The sequence below is a fragment of the Penicillium macrosclerotiorum genome (genome assembly GCF_028827735.1).
Source record: "Penicillium macrosclerotiorum strain IBT 26536 chromosome Unknown utg000007l_segment0_segment0, whole genome shotgun sequence".
NCBI lineage: Eukaryota > Fungi > Ascomycota > Eurotiomycetes > Eurotiales > Aspergillaceae > Penicillium > Penicillium macrosclerotiorum.
This window is the reverse complement of record NW_026643086.1, coordinates 146,068-164,796: the sequence shown is the minus strand read 5'-3', so window position 1 is coordinate 164,796 and position 18,729 is coordinate 146,068. Positions and strand designations below refer to the sequence as shown.

General features: G+C 55.1%; 8 protein-coding genes across 8 annotated transcripts; 4 read left to right on the top strand and 4 right to left on the bottom strand.

Moving 5' to 3' along the window:
- Positions 1-751: 751 nt before the first annotated feature.
- On the top strand, positions 752-3,650 carry N7462_006874 (uncharacterized protein; the record flags this gene model as incomplete). The annotated part of the gene is made up of 4 exons (XM_057078592.1): positions 752-806; positions 882-965; positions 1,071-2,474; positions 2,533-3,650. The coding sequence occupies 4 exons, from the start codon at positions 752-754 to the stop codon at positions 3,648-3,650; spliced, it is 2,661 nt and encodes an 886-aa protein (XP_056931262.1).
- Positions 3,651-4,305: 655 nt separating this feature from the next.
- Positions 4,306-7,489, top strand: N7462_006873 (glycoside hydrolase family 35 protein; the record flags this gene model as incomplete). The annotated part of the gene is made up of 4 exons (XM_057078591.1): positions 4,306-4,540; positions 4,618-5,694; positions 5,772-6,273; positions 6,352-7,489. The coding sequence occupies 4 exons, from the start codon at positions 4,306-4,308 to the stop codon at positions 7,487-7,489; spliced, it is 2,952 nt and encodes a 983-aa protein (XP_056931261.1).
- A 440-nt stretch (positions 7,490-7,929) lies between these two features.
- Positions 7,930-9,305, top strand: N7462_006872 (tyrosine-protein phosphatase; the record flags this gene model as incomplete). Its single annotated transcript, XM_057078590.1, has 5 exons — positions 7,930-8,036; positions 8,219-8,255; positions 8,311-8,390; positions 8,461-8,673; positions 8,810-9,305. 5 exons carry the CDS (start codon positions 7,930-7,932, stop codon positions 9,303-9,305), a joined length of 933 nt encoding a protein of 310 aa, XP_056931260.1.
- A 797-nt stretch (positions 9,306-10,102) lies between these two features.
- On the bottom strand, positions 10,103-11,167 carry N7462_006871 (Frag1/DRAM/Sfk1 family protein; the record flags this gene model as incomplete). The annotated part of the gene is made up of 4 exons (XM_057078589.1): positions 10,103-10,517; positions 10,596-10,865; positions 10,959-11,040; positions 11,113-11,167. 4 exons carry the CDS (start codon positions 11,165-11,167, stop codon positions 10,103-10,105), a joined length of 822 nt encoding a protein of 273 aa, XP_056931259.1.
- A 1,066-nt stretch (positions 11,168-12,233) lies between these two features.
- N7462_006870 (uncharacterized protein) lies at positions 12,234-13,388 on the bottom strand (the record flags this gene model as incomplete). Its single annotated transcript, XM_057078588.1, has 1 exon — positions 12,234-13,388. The coding sequence occupies one exon, from the start codon at positions 13,386-13,388 to the stop codon at positions 12,234-12,236; it is 1,155 nt and encodes a 384-aa protein (XP_056931258.1).
- Positions 13,389-13,414: 26 nt separating this feature from the next.
- Positions 13,415-13,936, bottom strand: N7462_006869 (putative COPII vesicles protein Yip3; the record flags this gene model as incomplete). The annotated part of the gene is made up of 1 exon (XM_057078587.1): positions 13,415-13,936. One exon carries the CDS (start codon positions 13,934-13,936, stop codon positions 13,415-13,417), a length of 522 nt encoding a protein of 173 aa, XP_056931257.1.
- Positions 13,937-15,037: 1,101 nt separating this feature from the next.
- N7462_006868 (uncharacterized protein) lies at positions 15,038-16,452 on the top strand (the record flags this gene model as incomplete). Its single annotated transcript, XM_057078586.1, has 3 exons — positions 15,038-15,104; positions 15,186-15,251; positions 15,422-16,452. The coding sequence occupies 3 exons, from the start codon at positions 15,038-15,040 to the stop codon at positions 16,450-16,452; spliced, it is 1,164 nt and encodes a 387-aa protein (XP_056931256.1).
- A 1,063-nt stretch (positions 16,453-17,515) lies between these two features.
- On the bottom strand, positions 17,516-18,031 carry N7462_006867 (uncharacterized protein; the record flags this gene model as incomplete). The annotated part of the gene is made up of 1 exon (XM_057078585.1): positions 17,516-18,031. The coding sequence occupies one exon, from the start codon at positions 18,029-18,031 to the stop codon at positions 17,516-17,518; it is 516 nt and encodes a 171-aa protein (XP_056931255.1).
- Between the last annotated feature and the right edge of the window lie 698 nt (positions 18,032-18,729).

Below are 18,729 nucleotides of genomic sequence, written 5' to 3'. Positions count from 1 at the left end.
TCAATAGCGTCATCAGGTCATATCGGAACAGGCCAGGGACGTGGATATATCCAAGAAATGGGAATGCGTGTTACTCGTTCTGAGCCTTTCAAGATGAGATATCGTATATTTTTTTCTGCCCGGGAAGCTTTCCCCCCGAGTGTTGCAACATGACATGAGTATAACATCATATTTCTCCCGATGAATATGGGATGCCGAGTCGATCGTTATCGCGTCTGTCAAGACTGACGATAAAGATCATGATAAGCCCACACCAAGACTGCGATAAGGGCGATGCTCTACTTCCCACTCATTAAACTCTAACTCCAACTCGGGAACCGACACAAAACCTCACAACGTGCGCGAACTGCTGAAAAGGCACATGATCTGAGGGCGATCCCGAGGAATTCTTCGCCGAGTCCCACTTGGGCTCATTTGGGTTCCCTTGGAGGGCCCACCCGTTCTCAAAAAAGTCCCCACGTCACCACAAAAACCGGGGACGGTCGAAAGCGGAAATGGAGCTACCCTGGCCCCGCTCAAGGGCACCGCTTCTCATTGATTCATCGCTCGATTGACTTTCACACGATGATGCAATGGTCTTTGCGCTTCCTCACCATGGATCCTCCGATGCAGCCGACGACGTCACGGGTTGCAAAAAGCTTCCGGCCTTCCATCCCATCCTCTTCCCCCTTTAACTTCCTCTCTCCACGTCCTCGTCATCCTCGATCTCTTGTGAGGAATGTAGATCTGCCTGTTCGGCTGTTTATCTATCATGGCAACTGCGCAAATGCCTGCGGGTCCTCGGTCCGGCCGACTAGCCGACGACGGTAAGTGGTGATCGTCGCATAGGTTCCATCCAGACGGTGCACTGATCTCTGATCTTTCATGTGTGCCTGAAACAGCCGCTACAGCTGCACTCTACGCCGTCCAACCTCGACGCAAGGCGTCTGTTAAGGATACACCCGAAGCCGATCTCCCATCCTTGAGTGAGCTTCCCCCTCCCTTCCTTCCCATCTTCCCCGCGATCGCAAATCCCAAAATTCTCTTGAAATTTGTCCCGCGATACTGATAGGAGATGCTCGATGTTGCAGATCAACGAAAAGCCGGCGGCGCTTTAGATCTCAGCCATGCCTCTGCTGGTGCCGCCCTGGCGCATGCGAACCAAAAACCGATCGAAGTATGGCGCCCGGGGCGATTGACCGAGGCCGAAAAAGCGGCGCTGTGTGTGAAGAACTTCTCCCCTCTCGAGATACCCCAGCCCAGCACCCAATACAGCGCCGAGGGCCTAGGAGCAGCGATTATTGCCGTGCGGGAGCAGAGGGCCATGGCAAATGCGTCGCAGACCCAGGCCAGCCATAAGCAGGATGTCTCAGCGCAGGAGAGCCGGCTGCAAGATAAGGCGCGCCAAGCTGCGACGGGGGCTTATGCCACCCGTCAGAGATCGGATTCTGCGCCGAGTCAACCGGTCATCGCCTCCGACTCCCCATATGCTCTCTCTGCAGCAGGCGCCTCGCATCGTGTTCAAACCGAAGGGGAAGAACCTCTGGGGCATCTGGATAGCGCGATGGAAGCCAGCCGGATCACCCACCTCGCCAATACCAATCCCCGTCTCTATACCTCATCGCCTCCTCTTGCAAGCGAAACAGTGGCACGGAACCGGAAGAATTCTCTTCATGCCGCAGCCCTTGTAATGGCAAAAGACATGTACGATATCACCGGTCCCACTGGCGAATCGAGCAAACTCGACCCGGCGATATCTGCAGCCCAGCAAGGGCAAAACCAGTCTCGCTTGGGAAGGGCTGCTACTATTTCAGGAGGCACTGCCGGGCAGCGAGCATTAACCTTGCAAGAAACTGCCCAGAAGCGTGCTGCAGAGAAGTTGGCGCGTATGCGAGACGAACATGCCGAGCTCCAGCAATACTATGGGACTACTCCTCAACCTCCACGATCCCGGCTGGCGAGTCGCCGAAAGAGAACTTCCAGCGATGCTGACTCCACCCAGGTGGATGCAGAGCAGTCCAGACATATTCGCAACCAAATGTCAAGTCTCCGAACGAAGATGCACAAGGTAGATGAGCAAAGACAAAGGGATCGGGACCTCCTTATGGCGGCTGCTCGCCGCAATGTCGATGCCACAATCCATGACATGGAGATGAAAATGTACTCCGACACCGGCCGAGCACCACCGTCTGTTCAAAAGCAGTGGGATGAGGCAGCTCGGGAGCGCGTTCGACAAGAAGCTGAGGCTGCGGAGGCAGACAGTGCACGTGGAAATCGGATCAATCTCGGCGCACACAAGTACATGGAAATGGCCGACATCGAGGCAGTTGCGCGTTCCCGGGTTCAGCCGGCACTTGATGAGATAACTGATCAAGCGGAGCGACGGAGAGCGGAGGAACTGGAGGCCCGTCTTGATGCGGAGGAACAACAGAGACGTGCTGCTGTAGAGAAAGAGCGTGAAGCCAGCCTGAAGGCGGCCGAGGGACGAGAAGGAGGTGAGCAGGCCGCCATCTCTTTGGCTGTTCTCTTATCACGAGCTAATAAATATGACAGGTTCAGAAAAGCGACACAGCAGAGGACTGAAATTCCCCGTCTTCATGTGGAAGCGGAAGAGTAAGCTCTCACAGGAAGACAAAGTGGATGATAAGGAAGAAAAGGTCGATGATAAAGAAGAAAAAGAAGCTTCTCTTGTCCCAGAACCCGATACTGCCGAGGCCGTTGAAGAAGCCACCGAGCAGCCACCATCAGCCCAGGGAGCCCTCGTCGCTCCTGAAAATGTGGCCCTCTCGAGGAATGTAATCCAAGAGACGCCTCAAGAGGCACCTCAAGAGGCACCTCAAGAGGCACCTCAAGAGGCACCTCAAGAGGCACCTCAAGTGCAAACTCAAGAACCAATACAGGCAGCATCCAATGAACCAGAGGCAGCCGGTGCATCGATGGTCCTTGCAGCTGCGCCCCCCGTCATGGCGGCTGGCCCTGCTCCTATTGCGGCGCCTGTGAGGATTGTGTATCCCTCTGACGAGTCCGATGAGCAGCCAGGCCTCGCCACACATCATTCCATCCCACGGGATGCTGCTGCGACTGGGGGAGGAGTGTCAGCTATGCACACCGTTCAGCCCATCACTAGCCCACGAGCAGATTCGAAGTTGAAGACCTGGTTCCGCGATCGACTCGTTCGTCGTACAAGTGGGCCGCAGCCTGTTTATCCCCACCAACCCGGTCCTGATTTCAACACCGATAGCGAAATCGGATTCACAGGAGGCGCGGCATTGAGCGGACGAAGTGAGAATCGTGGAGCGGCGCTGAGCTCTCACCCGGTCACTGGAGCTGATCTTGACTCCAATAATACCAATGGCAACGTTGAAGTGACCAAGACTACCAGTGAAGAGTCCGGAGACAACCCTCAAATTGAACAAAACGGCTCCAGCGAGGGCAAGAGGCATCGCCTCCGGCGGAGCTTTATGAAGACCGTTTCCCGCAATCCAGAGTCTAAAACCAATGGAGCCACCAGCAAACAACCGACTTCTGATGTTATTTCCGAGTCTAAGGAAGCTGGCCCCGAGCTCCAAGGCCTGCGGGACAGTGCCATCGAGCAGGGCCTTCCCGTTCCTCCTGTTTTTGCAGACACAGTCAGCACTGGCCGGGAGTCGCGATTTTCTGAAGATCTGTGATTTTCATCTTCTTGTGACTTATTGTAAATCTCATTTTAGTTCAGAGTGTTTGACGAGTTTTCTTTTATTTATGAGGTTTTCTTAGTTATGTCTTGTACGGGAGTGGTTTCTCCGGCGCTCGGGGACGGAGGATGATTCTATTTGGGATTTAAATGGCGTTGTCTACTTGGGAAATATACGATCATCTATTATTATGCCTTCCATTTTAAATTGTCATCCCAGTCCATTCCAAGTCTTGTATACGGGGCAGATCACTCGTTTTCCCCTCTTCCTCCATCTTCGACGGAGTTGCCATCGTTTGCCTCACGGCTTGGTTATGCTGCGGGCCCTTACGGCTGGCGGGCCAACTATAAGAAACGCCAGTTTTACTTCCATCTAAGCGAGCCTTGTTCGGAGTCTTTATTCAGGGCAATGCAACCCCGCTACTGGAGACCCCTGAACACTCAAATTGCACCCCCGCATTGTCCTGGAGAATTGCCCAAAGCGTCATCCGTTCTTCACGAAAACATCCACCAATCCCCGCAAGCCCCCGGGGTATTGCTACCGCGATCCCCGAGGCACAAGAGCTTCCACAACATGAGTTTATATTGGGCATTCTCAACATAGAATGAGCCCATTGGACTTCAATCTAGCGAGTCCATAGAGTTCCGAGACAATGCGTATTTTGGGCCTTCTATCTCTGTGCTGGTTGAGCGTATGGTCGGCCCTGGTCGCGGCCACAGACAATGGCAAGACAACCGAGGTTACCTGGGATAAATATAGTCTCTCGGTGAAGGGCGAGCGGGTATTCGTCTTCTCTGGCGAGTTTCACTACCAGCGTCTGCCGGTACCTGAGTTATGGCTTGATGTGTTCCAAAAACTGCGCGCCAATGGATTCAACGCGGTCTCCAGTAAGTTCAGTCCTGCTGGCCTGGGGTGGGACATAGTTTCAATGGGGACTAAGGCTAACGTTTTCTTTTCCTCATAGTCTACTTTTTCTGGAACTTTCATTCCGCGTCGGAGGGTACATTTGATTTTGAAAATGGAGCCCATGATATTCAACGGGTGTTCGATTATGCCAAGCAAGCCGGTCTATACGTGATTGCCCGCGCGGGTCCCTACTGCAATGGAGAGGTATCGGCCGGCGGCTTTGCCCTATGGGCATCAAATGGCCAAATGGGCAGCGAGAGGACGAGCGCGACCTCCTACTATGACCTGTGGTATCCGTGGATCCTAAAGGTGGGCAAGATCATCGCCGACAACCAGATCACCAACGGCGGCCCGGTGATCCTGAACCAGCACGAAAATGAACTCCAGGAGACGACGCACTCAGCGGACAACACGCTCGTGCTGTACATGGAGCAGATTGCCGCAGCCTTTGAGGATGCCGGGATTGTTGTGCCCAGCACGCATAACGAAAAGGGCATGCGAAGCCAAAGCTGGTCAACGGACTACGAGGATGTTGGCGGCGCCGTCAACGTCTATGGCCTGGACTCGTACCCCGGCGGCTTGTCCTGTACAAACCCAGACTCGGGCTTCACGCTCGTGCGGACGTACTATGAGTGGTTCCAGAACTATTCGTTCACTCAGCCCGAGTACCTAGCCGAGTTCGAGGGCGGGTATTTCCAAAACTGGGGCGGTTACTTCTACGATCAGTGTGCTGCCGAGCAATCCCCCGAGTTTGCAGATGTCTACTACAAGAACAACATTGGTTCGCGGGTCACGCTGCAGAGTCTGTATATGGTCTTTGGCGGAACGAACTGGGGCCATAGTGGCGCACCCGTGGTGTATACCTCCTACGACTACGCTGCGCCTCTGCGCGAGACGCGCGAGATCCGGGATAAACTGAAACAGACAAAGCTGATCGGCTTGTTCACTCGCGTCTCATCCGGTCTGCTGCAAACCGAGATGGAAGGCAATGGCACCAGCTACACCAATGACACCAGCATCTATACGTGGGCGCTGCGCAATCCGAGCACCGATGCGGGCTTTTATGTTGTGGCGCACGCCACGAGTTCGTCGCGCGCCGTGACGACGTTTTCGTTGAATGTAGACACTTCCGTTGGTATGTCGTATTGTTGACAATGAAAAATCCTGGAATCCCCCAGGAGCCATTCTCTCGTACTAATTATTGTGAAACAGGCGCGCTCTCGATCCCTGATATTCAGCTTGATGGCCGACAAAGCAAGATCATCGTCACCGATTACGAAGTCGGCGATGAGTCTAGTCTCCTCTTCTCATCCGCAGAAGTTTTGACCTATGCCACCCTAGATGTGGACGTGATCGTGCTCTATCTAACTGAGGGTCAAACAGGAGTGTTTGCGTTCAAGAACCCCCCGTCCCATCTGACTTTCAAGACCTATGGCAGTTCGGCTGTCACAACCTCGTCGGCCAGCTATGGAACACAATACTCGTACACTCAGACACATGGCACGACCGTCCTGAAGTTCTCGAACGGGGTTCTGATCTACCTTCTTGAGAAAGAGACCGCGTGGAATTTCTTCGCCGTGCCGACGACTTCAGATCCCAATGTGTCGCCGAGCGAGCATATACTAGCCATTGGTCCTTACCTGGTGCGCGAGGCATCGATCAAGCAAGACACCGTGAGCCTGGTGGGTGATAATGCGAATACTACATCGCTAGAGTAAGTGTTCCTTCCCCGGTCCTTGGGGTAGATACAATCATCTCCAGTTTCCTTCGCTGACACTGAGTTGCAAATTAGGGTGTACCCTGGCAATTCGAAGGTCAACAAAATCAAATGGAATGGCAAGGCCCTCAAAACGAAAAAGACCGCCTATGGCAGCCTGGTGGGTACAGCACCAGGCGCCCAGGATTCAAAAATTACTCTGCCAGCCTTGAATTCCTGGAAGAGTCAAGACACACTTCCCGAGATCCAGCCAGACTACGATGACTCGCGGTGGACTGTCTGCAACAAGAGCACCACGGTCAATTCAGTTACCCCGCTCTCCCTCCCGGTGCTCTATTCTGGGGACTATGGCTATCATCAGGGGACCAAGATCTACCGTGGTCGCTTTGATGGACGCAACGCGACGGGAGCCAATATCACGGTGCAGAACGGCGCATCCGCCGGATGGGCTGCCTGGCTCAACGGCGCTTATGTGGGTGGTGCCCTGGGCGATCCTGATTCTGCTTCGACATCCGCGGTGCTGGTGTTTAATAGCTCTACATTGCATGCCTCCAATAACGTGCTGACCGTCGTCCTGGACTATACCGGACACGACGAAGACAATGTCAAGCCCGCGGGCGCTCAGAACCCGCGGGGGATCCTAGGGGGAACTCTCCTCGGGGGCGGCAACTTCACGTCTTGGCGCATCCAGGGCAATGCAGGCGGCGAGGCCAACATCGATCCGGTGCGAGGACCATTCAACGAGGGAGGCTTGTACGGCGAGCGCATGGGCTGGCATCTTCCGGGGTATCAGGCACCCCGCAGCGCCGGGACAGAGAGCCCCCTGGACGGGGTGACGGAGGCGGCGGGCCGGTTCTACACGACGACGTTCACCTTGGCGCTGGACGACGATCTAGATGTGCCGCTGGGACTGCAGTTGGATGCGCCAGACGGCAGCGGCGCCGTGGTCCAGATATTCATGAACGGGTACCAATTCGGCCACTACCTGCCCCATCTCGGGCCCCAGACGCTGTTCCCGTTCCCGCCGGGCATCATCAACAACCGAGGCGAGAACACGTTGGCGATCAGCCTGTGGGCGCTCACGGACGCGGGCGCCGCCTTGAGCCAAGTGGAGCTAGTGGCCTACGGCGCGTACCGGACGGGCTTCAACTTTAACCACGACTGGACGTATCTGCAGCCCCAGTGGAAAGACGATCGCAGCCAGTATGCGTAGAAAGCATTTGGGAAGAGGAGTCGGGGTGGAATGGGAGAGAAAGGGAGAAGTAGAGAATAGTGAGAGAAGTGGAGAGTGGGGGAGCTGGAGGAGAGTTGGGAAGTTGGGTCCCTGCGCGCAAGCAGTTGGCGCAGGAAGTGGACGATATTGGACTTGTTGATAATTCGTGGATGTGCCAGTTGATCCCAAGTCGGTAGTTGCGGTGTTGGCAGGGACCAGACCCAGTTTCCTGCCCAACGGCCACCGCCATTTGAACCGGAGTCACAGCGCTTCTCCACTTCATCGCGCTCTCGACTTTTCGACTTTCCGACTTTCCAACTTTCCAACTTTCCAACTGCTTGGACTCTCCTTTGCTCCTTCACTCGCTTCGTCTGGTCCTGTGTAAATACGTTCTTTAATCCCAACTCCTTAATCCTTAATCCTTGCTCTTCCACCCCCCCATGGCGCGTTCTTCCAGTATCGATCTAGACTCGCCGGATCGGCCTTTCGATAACATCATCAACTTCCGCGATGTCGGCCGGACGATCAACCACTTCTGTGGTGCCCAGTGCGTGCCTCTTTTGCCTCTCGACCTGTCGACCTCTCTTTTCCCCCCCTTCACCTCCCTCTCCAAATCCCCAAATCCCCAGACCGTGGTGCCATATGTTATATGTCATAGGTCATCTATCAGTCATGTCCAGTGCCAGTTGCCAATGTCCGTTCGCGGTAGACTGACCGAGATCTAAGCAGGATCCTAAAAGAAGGCGTTTTCTTTCGCAGTGCCCGGGTAAAGCCTGCCTCTATGCCCGCTGAGACCGAGAGCGCTGCTAACGGGCTCCCAGTTGGATGATGCCTCCGAACGAGATACCCGGCGCCTAGCCGACGACTTGCACATTGCAACCGTGATCGACCTTCGATCGCAGTATGTCGCGTCCAAATCTCAGCCTTCAGGACTACAACCGCAACTCGGACTAATCTTCTCCATCCTTCAGAACAGAGCATCAAATGGCCACTCGCAAGCGCCGCGCCGAGCTTGCATCGACAGACGACAGCGCTCAAGAGGTCGATCTGACTGCCGCTCCGGTACCGCTCGACGCGGATGAACACCTCGTCCAGATCCCCGACTCCCACCGCGCCCCAATCAGCCTAACAGGCAAGGGGTTCGAGCGGGCCTTGCTAGCCAAGCTCGATTGGTACACCTACATGTATGCGTCCTCTCCCCCCTGATGGGCATCTCATATATGTTTTTATGTTGCTTCCCTTGCATCGCGCCGGCCCTCGGCCGTCTTCCCTCCCCACTCACTTCCCCTCCTTACTCGACTCCGACTCACCCTCCCGCAGCAAAGTCCTCGGTATGGCCATGGCAGGCTACCGCCACGATGCTCTCCGCATCATCGGCCAACAGGTCATGCAACCCCGCGGCCTGACCGGCCTCGCCAAGGACACCCTCGACGCCAGCACCTCCGAGCTCCGCTCCATTTTCGCCCTACTCGCCACCCCGCAGTCCTACCCAGTACTTGTCCACTGCACCCAGGGCAAAGACCGCACCGGCCTGGTGGTCTTGTTGGCCTTGTTACTTGCCGGCATTTCCGCGCCCGCGCTCGTGGACGATTACACCCGCTCGGAACTCGAGCTCATCTCCGAGTTCGAGGAGCGCATGCGCGAAATCCGTGCCCTCGGCCTGGACGAGGACTATACGCGCTGCCCGCCGGGCTTCATCGACGATATCACCGCGTATCTGGAAGAGAAGTACGGGGGCGTGCAGAGCTATTTAGCGGGCATTGGGGTCGATGCGCCGATGCAAGAACAGATTCGACAGACGCTTTTGGTTCAGTGATTCAGCAAGATTTCGGGAGGAGTGAGTAAAAGCCTGGAGCTTTCTTTTGGTCTTTTATATTTTTTTATTCTTTTTCCTTTTTTGGCGGTCTATGCGACTTCCGGGCATTTGCATCTATGTTTTGCATCTTTGCTTTGGCGGATGGCTGGAGGAAGGGCTATTTTGTCATTTTGTACATCGACATTCTGGCGCCCCTGCTTTTATCTTGTGAGTGAGTGAGTGAGTGTGAGTGTATCTGTGTTTTTCTTCACTTTTGGGATCCGCCGTGGGCACATCGGCATTGCATCTGCTGTTTCTGTACATGATTTTGGGATGGGATATGATAATGATCACTATCCGGGCATCAGGTTTGTCCGTATATACTACTCGACAGAAAGAGAACATATATGAAGAAATTAATTATGGGTTCTTATTGGAACCGTCACCCTCCTTCTCTCCCTCCCTCTCTCGTGAACTATTGCGCCAGCAACAAAAAAACCAGTTGAATGTAATGTACAGCACAAGAACACAACGTGCATCGGAAACAAAAGCGCACAGATATATAAGGTAGGTATCTCACAAAATAAAACGGATCTTGAAGTATATGGACATGGAATATGAATAAACAAACTTCCCAAAAGATGCTATCAGGTGGCGGAATCATCATGACGTGGTAAAAGGCGAAAAGAACAACAGAAAACAGATTAGATAACGCCACGTATGAGAAGCCTTATAGACGTTGCTCTCTTTTCTTTTGCCTCTATTTCTTCGAAATCTTTCGGTCTTTTTTTTGGTTGTTTCTTGTTTCTTTTTTTGCCCTAGACGCGCTGACCCCGGTAATAATTGGGACCAACCGAGTCGGTCGTCAGGGGCTCTTCAATCGAAGTTGTATGCGGCGCATTGGGTCCCTCGTGCGCCATCTCGAGACGCTTCTCTCCCTGTGGGATGTGGCGGCGCGTGCGGACAGATGGTAGCAGGTCGACTACGAATGAGAGGATATAACCGGTGAAGACGAAAGCAATCACCCATTCGAGAATCGCGCCGGGATTCTTTTTTGACTTCTCGCTGCTCTTCATGCAGACGCCGAAGCCGATTGCCAGGCCGATCTCGATGATCACGAAGGCGAGCTTGATCACGAAGCTGGCGAACAGGATACGGTGCTGTGAGCGGTAGAAGATTCCGAGACGCAGGTATTCTGCACAGATCAGGATCGCGCTGACCAGGTATCCGACACTGCAATGCCCCAGAGAGAGTGGGGAGTTTGATTAGCCATAGTGTGATGGATTCGAGATAAGGACCACACGAACTTACATGAACATTGCCAAGAAGCCATCGTGCATACGAGGATGGTGGTAGGTATCGAAGATGGATAGCAGGATCAGGCCGAGCGCACCCGCAATACCGAAGAAGATGGACAGGATCGCACAGGCTTTGTCGAAGATGCCCTTGTTGGGGACTAGCTGGCCCGCATGGCGCAGCCATCGCTCTGACAAAAAGGCCAAGTCCAGAAACACTACGGTGATCACACTGCCTGTGATGAAGAGTGGCTTTGCACCAAATGCGCCAACATCCGAGATGTACCTGCAGCCGCGTCCAGTCAGCAATCCAAACCCCATCTACCATCCTGAGACCCCGCAGTGGGATATTGAGGGCCGGAAGAGAAGAGATACTTACGCGATCGTCTGGTTCGCCTCCATACTGGGGTAGTGTGGCTTGCCATCCCTAGCCCATGTGGCAATCATGGCAATCAACATCGCTGATGGGGATCTGATTAGATTCCGAACCAACACGAGCGCTCTCGAAAATTAAAAAAAGGGGATACACTTACCAACCCACATGCAGGCCGATACGACGGGGAAGACCCAGAATGAAATAATCCACATGTTTGCGATAACTCTCCGGTTGAGTACCTTTTGTGGCTATGGTATGGATGTATTGAAATCGAAAATACTGCTGCGCGGATCTTCGTGCCACCAATGCAAATAGCCAGGCGAAATTTTGCGATCCGATTACTGGCAAGGGCAAGATGAAACGACCTATGGGTCTGTTGAGTTAGTCGCTGCGCATATGGACCAACCCGACGCTTCCAGGATTCAACGGCGGCACAACCAGATCGGGCGTGCAGGATGCACAATTCTTTGGACGGGTCTGACCAGCGCGACTTACTCGAAACGGGGCGAGGTGTTTTTATGTATAACACAGGGCGCTCAGGGACAGGACTGTGGCATTCCACACGCAAAGGCGATCGACGGGCGGCCTGAGAATTTAAGATTAAGGTGTCTGATAATACGGTTTGTTGTGGCGCACGGATGGCTGAGGAATTTCAGGGCGCACGGATAACGAAGGGTTTCGTTGAATTAACGGGTGACCTTAAGAATGGAGGCGTGGGTGGAAGGTTGGACGAGAAGCAGAGACGGCGAATTCTCCCGGGAAGGGGGTGGGAGAAGTTTGGAAGGTTGAGACAGCAACTCTGCGATACTGCAAGGACTGGAGGACGGTTTTCTCTGCCGTGACTTCAACCGACGTCATCGTCTGCCAAGGCATCGCGGATCCTCGGGGCTCCGGGCCTTGGAGTCTTCGTAATGCGCCCCACTCCACAGAGCATCACCGCAATCTGGAAGATGGGTGAACGACGGAACGACTAGGCTGTGCATATCAGGCAGCACCGATAGGGGTCTTTGTGGCGGACATCAACTCCAGCATGGACGCGGAAAATGTGGTATGCATTATTTGAGGATCTATTCACGTGGGATCCGATCTATCAAACGCCGTAGGACACATGTTGCTCGAGAGCAGACACCATAAGAGACCATGGACAAGAAACAAACAGAACAGCAGGAGGGAATAAGAGAAACAGGAAACATGAGAAAGCCTGCAATAGTAAAAAAAGAAAAAAAATGACATTAAGAGGGCAACAAGAGACACGTTAGGGGGTTATTGGGCACTGCATCATCGACTTTTTCGCGAGCGGCCACCGCGACTGCCTCCAGAAACAGCTCGTCTCTGGAGACCCGGTGGACCCTGGCGCTCTTTGGCTTGCACGATCTGAATTTCGTCCTCACTGCTTTCGGTTTCCTCCTCTCCCTCACTGGAAAGCTCCTCCGATTCGATCTCGGTACCTGGTCGAGCCCCGCGCGGCTTCGAGGCAGCCATCGAGGTCCGTCCATCTAGCGACATGCGATGCTGAGCTTGAATCGGGGACATCTCCAAGGGGTAGCTCATCCGACTCTGGGGCCCAACCCGAAGATCCGTGGGGAGTCCCGGCTGATACGGAGGCTGCTCGGTCCCGTAGGGACTCATCTGCATCGGATTGTAATACGGAGGTGCCCAATGAGGATCATCCGGTAAGGGCCGGCTGTATATCGGCTGCTGCATGGACTGCGGGCGACCATTAGAAGAGGGACGGTCGGAAAATGGTGGATAGGCTGGGCGGAGCGGGGAATTCGACTGTTGCGGCCGGAGTGACTGCATTGTCGGGGTACGCGGACGTGCCGACGAGGAGCTTGTCGGTCGTCCGTGGGGAGCCCCCCAACCGGCCTCAGCCGCGAAGGATGGATAGGGCCCAGGTTGAGGCTCGGGCGCTCCACTTCGTCGTGACGAGGTGGGACGCGAGTTGGCTGTGTTTCCGGCCGGTTGACTGCGCTTGTTCCCACTGGGGTTGTCTGTTTGTTGACGCTTCCGTTCTAGGGCATCAAGTTCGCGCTGCGAGAGCCGCACGTTCTTCTTTCCTAGCATCTGCGCGCGACGGATGCGCTCCAACGCCTTTTCCACCAACTGATCCTCCTTGTCCCGCATCGCGAGTTGCACCGCATAGGCCACTGTTCGATCGTCGTGGTCGTACAGATCGAAGTCTCCGCCCTCCACCGATTCCGTCTCGTCGGTCCAATCCTGATATTCCACGGGCCGCCGGCGCGGGCCCCGGCCCCCATACTCCAATTGCCGCATGTAGCCTCCGCGGCCATTCCGTACCAACTCCCGTCCAAACACGTCGTCGTCGTCTTCCTCACTCTCGACCTCTTCCACTCGTGCCTCCTCCTCCCACTGCGCGCGCCCTCCCCTGTATCTCCCCGGTCGTGCCCCCGGTGGTCTTCCCCATCGGGGCATATCGAAAGGAGCTCGCGGCCGACCACCTAGACCGCCTCCTCGGAAAAAGCATTCTCGATTGGTTTATCCATCAAGGCGGCATGGCCAAAGACGGTCACGCCGGTGGCACCGATGAGCCAGAGGACTGTCGAGATGGGCGAGGCCCAGAAGCCCAGGGGCACGGCCACACAAAGCAGACCGGTGTAGAGCTGAGAGGTGTTGAAGCGGCGCACCCCAAGGTCGAGATCGCGGCCATTCAGCTTGCTGATTCCGTAGAGACTGCCGGTGACGAAGATGATGACGAAGAGAAGCAGGAAGTTGGTCAGCAGGCTGTAAATGCTGAGCATGATAAAGACGACGGCATAGTTGCTGGAGAAGTGACCCAGGTTATAGTTGACGCGGCTCTGGACTTCGCCGAAGTTGGCCGGCTTCGACAGGCGCTTGAGGTCGAGGAACTCCGAGACGGGACGCAGGTTGGCGAAGCGGGTGCTCAGGGACTGGCTGCGGATGCTGTTGAAGCGGTCACCGAACCGCGAGGTGATCGCGTCGATAGGGATCTGGATAGCCATGACGGAAAATAAAGGACTCCTGCTGGGGAACAAATGGTTGTCCAAACAAGAATTGGAGAAAGAGAAGACGGAGAGAAGAAATTGGAGGCGTTGAGGAAGAGGAAGTGTGAGGTGTGAAGTGGTCAAGTTGGCCCGAAGACAAGGCAGGCGCTTTTTTTCTGCCGGCGGGTTGCCCCTTTCGCGTTGGTCAGCACCGGTTTGGGGGCTCCGGCACCCAAACACGCCTGAAATCGACTTCGATGACAGACCCGAACCGAGAGAGTCGAGGCTAGGAAAGAATGGAAGGATGGAAGATTGGAAGATTGGAAGAATGGAGGAGCCAGTGCTCGGAAACAGCCCCTCTTAGCGATCCCACTGGATGGGGCGTCCCATACTCCGTTTGTGGTCTGTTGTTTATGTTTGCGGAAACGTCCGCATTTACTGGGTCGCCCGCATTCCCGTTCACACCAGGTCCACCGAGCAGATGCAAGACACAGATAGATCCAGGAGAGAGAGAGAGAGAGCGTGCGAGCGAGGGTGGGAAGAAAGAAAAAGAGTGTAGAGAGGGGAAGGAAGCGGACTCGTCGGGTCTCATGCGCGGGGGGAGGGGACTGATATGAGGTACATGGGATTCTGCTGCGAGTACTGTAAATCTATTACTATGATCCATCCGACTATCCAGACGAACGAAATGCATTGCAAACTTCGAGATGCCCAGCAAAATGGACCAGTGGACCAGTCCAGTCGAGTCATCGACTGGCAGAAAAGCGCACTGCAGCACAGACACGCAGACACACAGATCTCCAGGCCTGTTTCCAGGGCTTCAACCAGCCGTTCCTCTTCCTACTTCCCCCTCCTTCGGGACTCAATTGGACCACGTCGAATGCGATGCAGTGGAGCAGTCCACAACGCCGATGGCCGACCGCTTTTTCACCCCTCAGACCTCAGATCTCGGGCTCTCGTGTTTCCTGGGCCTGATTGCCAATCCACTTCGCCGTCACTCGTTCACAGGGTGAATAAGCAATCGTCCACCGCCTCGAGTCCACTTTCCCCCACTCGAGCGCCCTTCGAGCCACTCGAGCCATCGCGTTAGGGAGTTAGACCGCTCCATCCTCCCTCAAGATGAAGGCTCTCGCTTTGCTGCTGCTGCTGGCCCTCGTCGGCGTGGTAGCCGCATGGTCCAAGGAAGGTCAGTCCTCTTGTTGCTCTCGTCTTTCCGTCTTCCCCCTGTTTTTTTTGGATCTCCCCGTCTAATGATACGCTTGGACAGACTATGAAATCTTTCGACTGCGCGATGAGCTGGCCACATCAGAAGGAGCCAATGTGACTTTCTACGGTACGTCCAAGATCCAATCGACCCAGAATCTCCTGTTTTTTAATCCTTCTCTCCTTCTCCCATTTTCCTTTCCCTTCTCTCGCCTCAATGCCAATGCATTGGCATTGGCATTGGTCGCCATTTCCCAGGGCCGCCCAGGGCGAATGACACGTCTCTGACTTTCTGGCCAGATTTCCTCGAGGTCCGACCGAACGCCAACCAAGAACAAATTGTCAAGGCCCACCGCAAAAAGTCGAAGAATCTGCACCCGGACAAGGTCCGCCGCTCATTCATCGCCAACTACGCCAAGGACAAGTCCAAGGCCAAGTCCTCCCAGCCCGGCGTCCACGTTAACAAGGGCCCCTCTAAACGCGAGGTCGATGCCGCCATCAAGGAAGCAAACGCCCGCTCCGCCCGGTTGAACCTGGTCGCCAACGTTCTCAAGGGCCCCGGCCGCGAACGCTACGACCACTTCCTCCGCCACGGCTTCCCCCTGTGGAAGGGCACCGGCTACTACTACTCCCGCTTCCGCCCCGGTCTCGGCTCTGTCCTGCTCGGTCTGTTCCTCGTCTTCGGCGGCGCGGCCCACTACGGCGCCCTGATTCTTGGCTGGAAGCGCCAACGTGAATTCGTCGATCGTTATATCCGCCAGGCGCGCCGCGCCGCCTGGGGCGATGAGCTCGGCGTGCGAGGTATACCCGGTGTGGATGCGGATGTCAGTGCCCCCGCGCCGACCCCGGATGCCGCTGACAGCGGCGCTGTCGCCATGAACCGCCGCCAGAAGCGCATGATGGATAAGGAGAACCGCAAGGAGAAGAAGGGCGGGCGCGCTGCAGGTCGGAGCTCTGGCACCGCCACCCCGACCGAGCAGCCTGTGGTCTCGGCTGGCGAGCGCAAGCGCGTCATGGCCGAGAACGGCAAGGTCTTGATTGTCGATTCCGCCGGCAATGTCTTCTTGGAGGAGGACTCCGAGGACGGCGAGCGCCAGGAGTTCCTGCTCGATATTGACGAGATCCACCGGCCCACCCTCCGCGACACCATGGTCTGTAAGCTGCCTATTTGGTGCTACCACCAAACGCTTGGTCGTGTCTTGGGCTCGTCAGCCGCAGAAGGGGAGGAAGACGTCCCGGCAGACGAGCTGCTGGCTGAAGAGACCAGCGGCACGACAGCAACGGCAAAGCCGGCGACGCGGCGACGCGCCAAACGTAACCAGCGGTCATAGATCTCACGTCCTGCATCGTCGTGGTGATTTCCGAAGGGGGTGAAGCCAAGGCCGTTTGGCTTGTTTGGCGATTTGTTTTGATAGGAGACAGCCAAAAGAACAAAAATAAAGCTAAATGATTACTGTAAAAGAATAGATCGAGTTCAGTCCACCGCCGTGCCCAGATCACGTTAGGATTGTGAAGGAATCAGAGAGAAATGTCGTGACTTCAACATCGTTTTAAGTATTGTCGGAATCTGTCCTTCCAGCCACACAGGACTCTTTTGGATTTTGTGCTACACTGCAGCTCGTTTTGAGATTTGTGAGGGGCTCACGCTGTACAGGGTAGACATGGTATAGGGCATTGGGTGGCCTTTCCAGGAACCGCAAGAGGCGCGATATCCTTCATCAAAGAGTACAAGAGCCACCACCTACTGCCGAAGTGAACAGGGTACGCCGTAAAGATTTCGGTGTCATCTTTCTTGCTAGGCGATCGCTAATATAGCCAAAGGATTCGATCAATGCAAGCCCGGCCAGTATTCGATTGACTAAGGATACTCGCCCAGCCACGTCTACGCTCCTGCGGGACCCTGCGCGTTGCCAGTGAACGTGGGTCGGCGAGCCTTCTAGTCCGATGTAGGGAAGTCCAACGGGGGCGGAAGGGGGCGCGATATCCACCGTTGGGCACTGATAGCTCACCGACTCCGGGGATTATAAGGGGACGAGGGGATGCCCCACGAGCTTTGTTTACTTTTTCTTCCTCGGTCATTCGAATTCGCAACTATATTCAATGGTTCGCTACAGAACCGTCGCTTTCGCGGTGGAAAGGATGCAGTTTATTTGAGGACCAGCGAGCCGCCCATGGTACAGGAGATATGGCAGGCACATCGGAACAGTTTAGAGGGATATGAAAGACTAGCGGAGGGAGATAATGGACAAGCAATGGTGGAAGGGACAGAAAATCAGAAGTAAGAGAAACCGGGTTCGATTTGATCGTCACAGTCGTTATATGGAGTGGCCCCGTGTGGTTTGGGATCTGCAATTGGAGAAGAAGCGTGGACGTCGTGATTGACAGGCGAATCGTTCAGGCGAACATCTTCGCCAGGCTCACCAAGCCATTGACGCTCTCCGAGAGGCCCTTGCCCCCCATTCCCTCTAATCCACCCCGCGCCGCGCCGGCGCCGGCGCCCCCGAGAGCACTCGTGATGCCATGAGGCAGGCGGATGCCAATCATGGCGAGTAACTTGGGCAGGACACCGCTCGTCAGCAGTGGGAGGATGACTAACAGAAACACCTTAATGGGGTGGTGTCGGGCGTAGCGATAGATATCACGGAAGAGTCGCTTGATGGCATGAATCATACGCTGGACAAATCCCTCCCGAGGCCGAGCTCGTCGCGATGAGGAGGAGAAGGAGGAGAAGACTGAGGGGCTTCGCGATCGGCCTCCGCTTCCCCCACGACCGAGAGAGAAAATAGACGGGGCCGAGTGTCGCGAATGCTGGGTTGAATGATAGCCAGTCTTACTGCGAGCGGGAGAGCTGCGTCGACGCACATAGGCACCCCTTGAAGACGATCTGGAAGGGCCGTCGAACCAGCCCATTTTGATAGAATTGGGAGAGGTTTCTGGGCGGATGTCGGAAGAGTGGATCACCAGTTGGGTTGTGGCTCTCGCTGTCCCACGGATCGGATTGTTAGAAGATGGTATGCCACGTATAGTAGATGGGGATGTAAACACACGATCGCAAGAGATTTCGTCTGAACCAACAACCCCTCGAGAGCCTTGTCGGTGAAATCTCTGGTCGCTGTGTGGCAATTGAATGTGAGAAAAAGAGACAGATGCAGGTCAGCCGCTAGGAGCTGCAGCGATGCGCAATATGTGGTCTAGGCCGGTGCGTAATGTACTCCACTAGCAATTTGCTGTGTGGCGGGGAGTGACAGAAAACTAAATGGAATATACCCGTCGTCGATGGGTATCAGGGCAAATTGATCGAACTGAATCAAGATAGAGACATGAAACTAGGGTACGAAGTACAGAGTACGGGAGGTTTCTGCCCCTGGATAAATTGAGGTGGCTGGGCCCAACCACTCGGTGCGACAGGTGAGACAGGGTCGCCAAGTTACAGAACACGCTCAGTGGGCGCCCACTGACCGCTCAGCAGGACTCGGATGCTGTTAATCACGTGACTTATAAGGTGACTAGATGGGCTCGCGATTAGTTACAGTCCTGAATTGGGTGGTTTTGGTGGATACTATATAGTCGCCAGAATACTTTCTGTACCCGTATACATTCATTTTCAA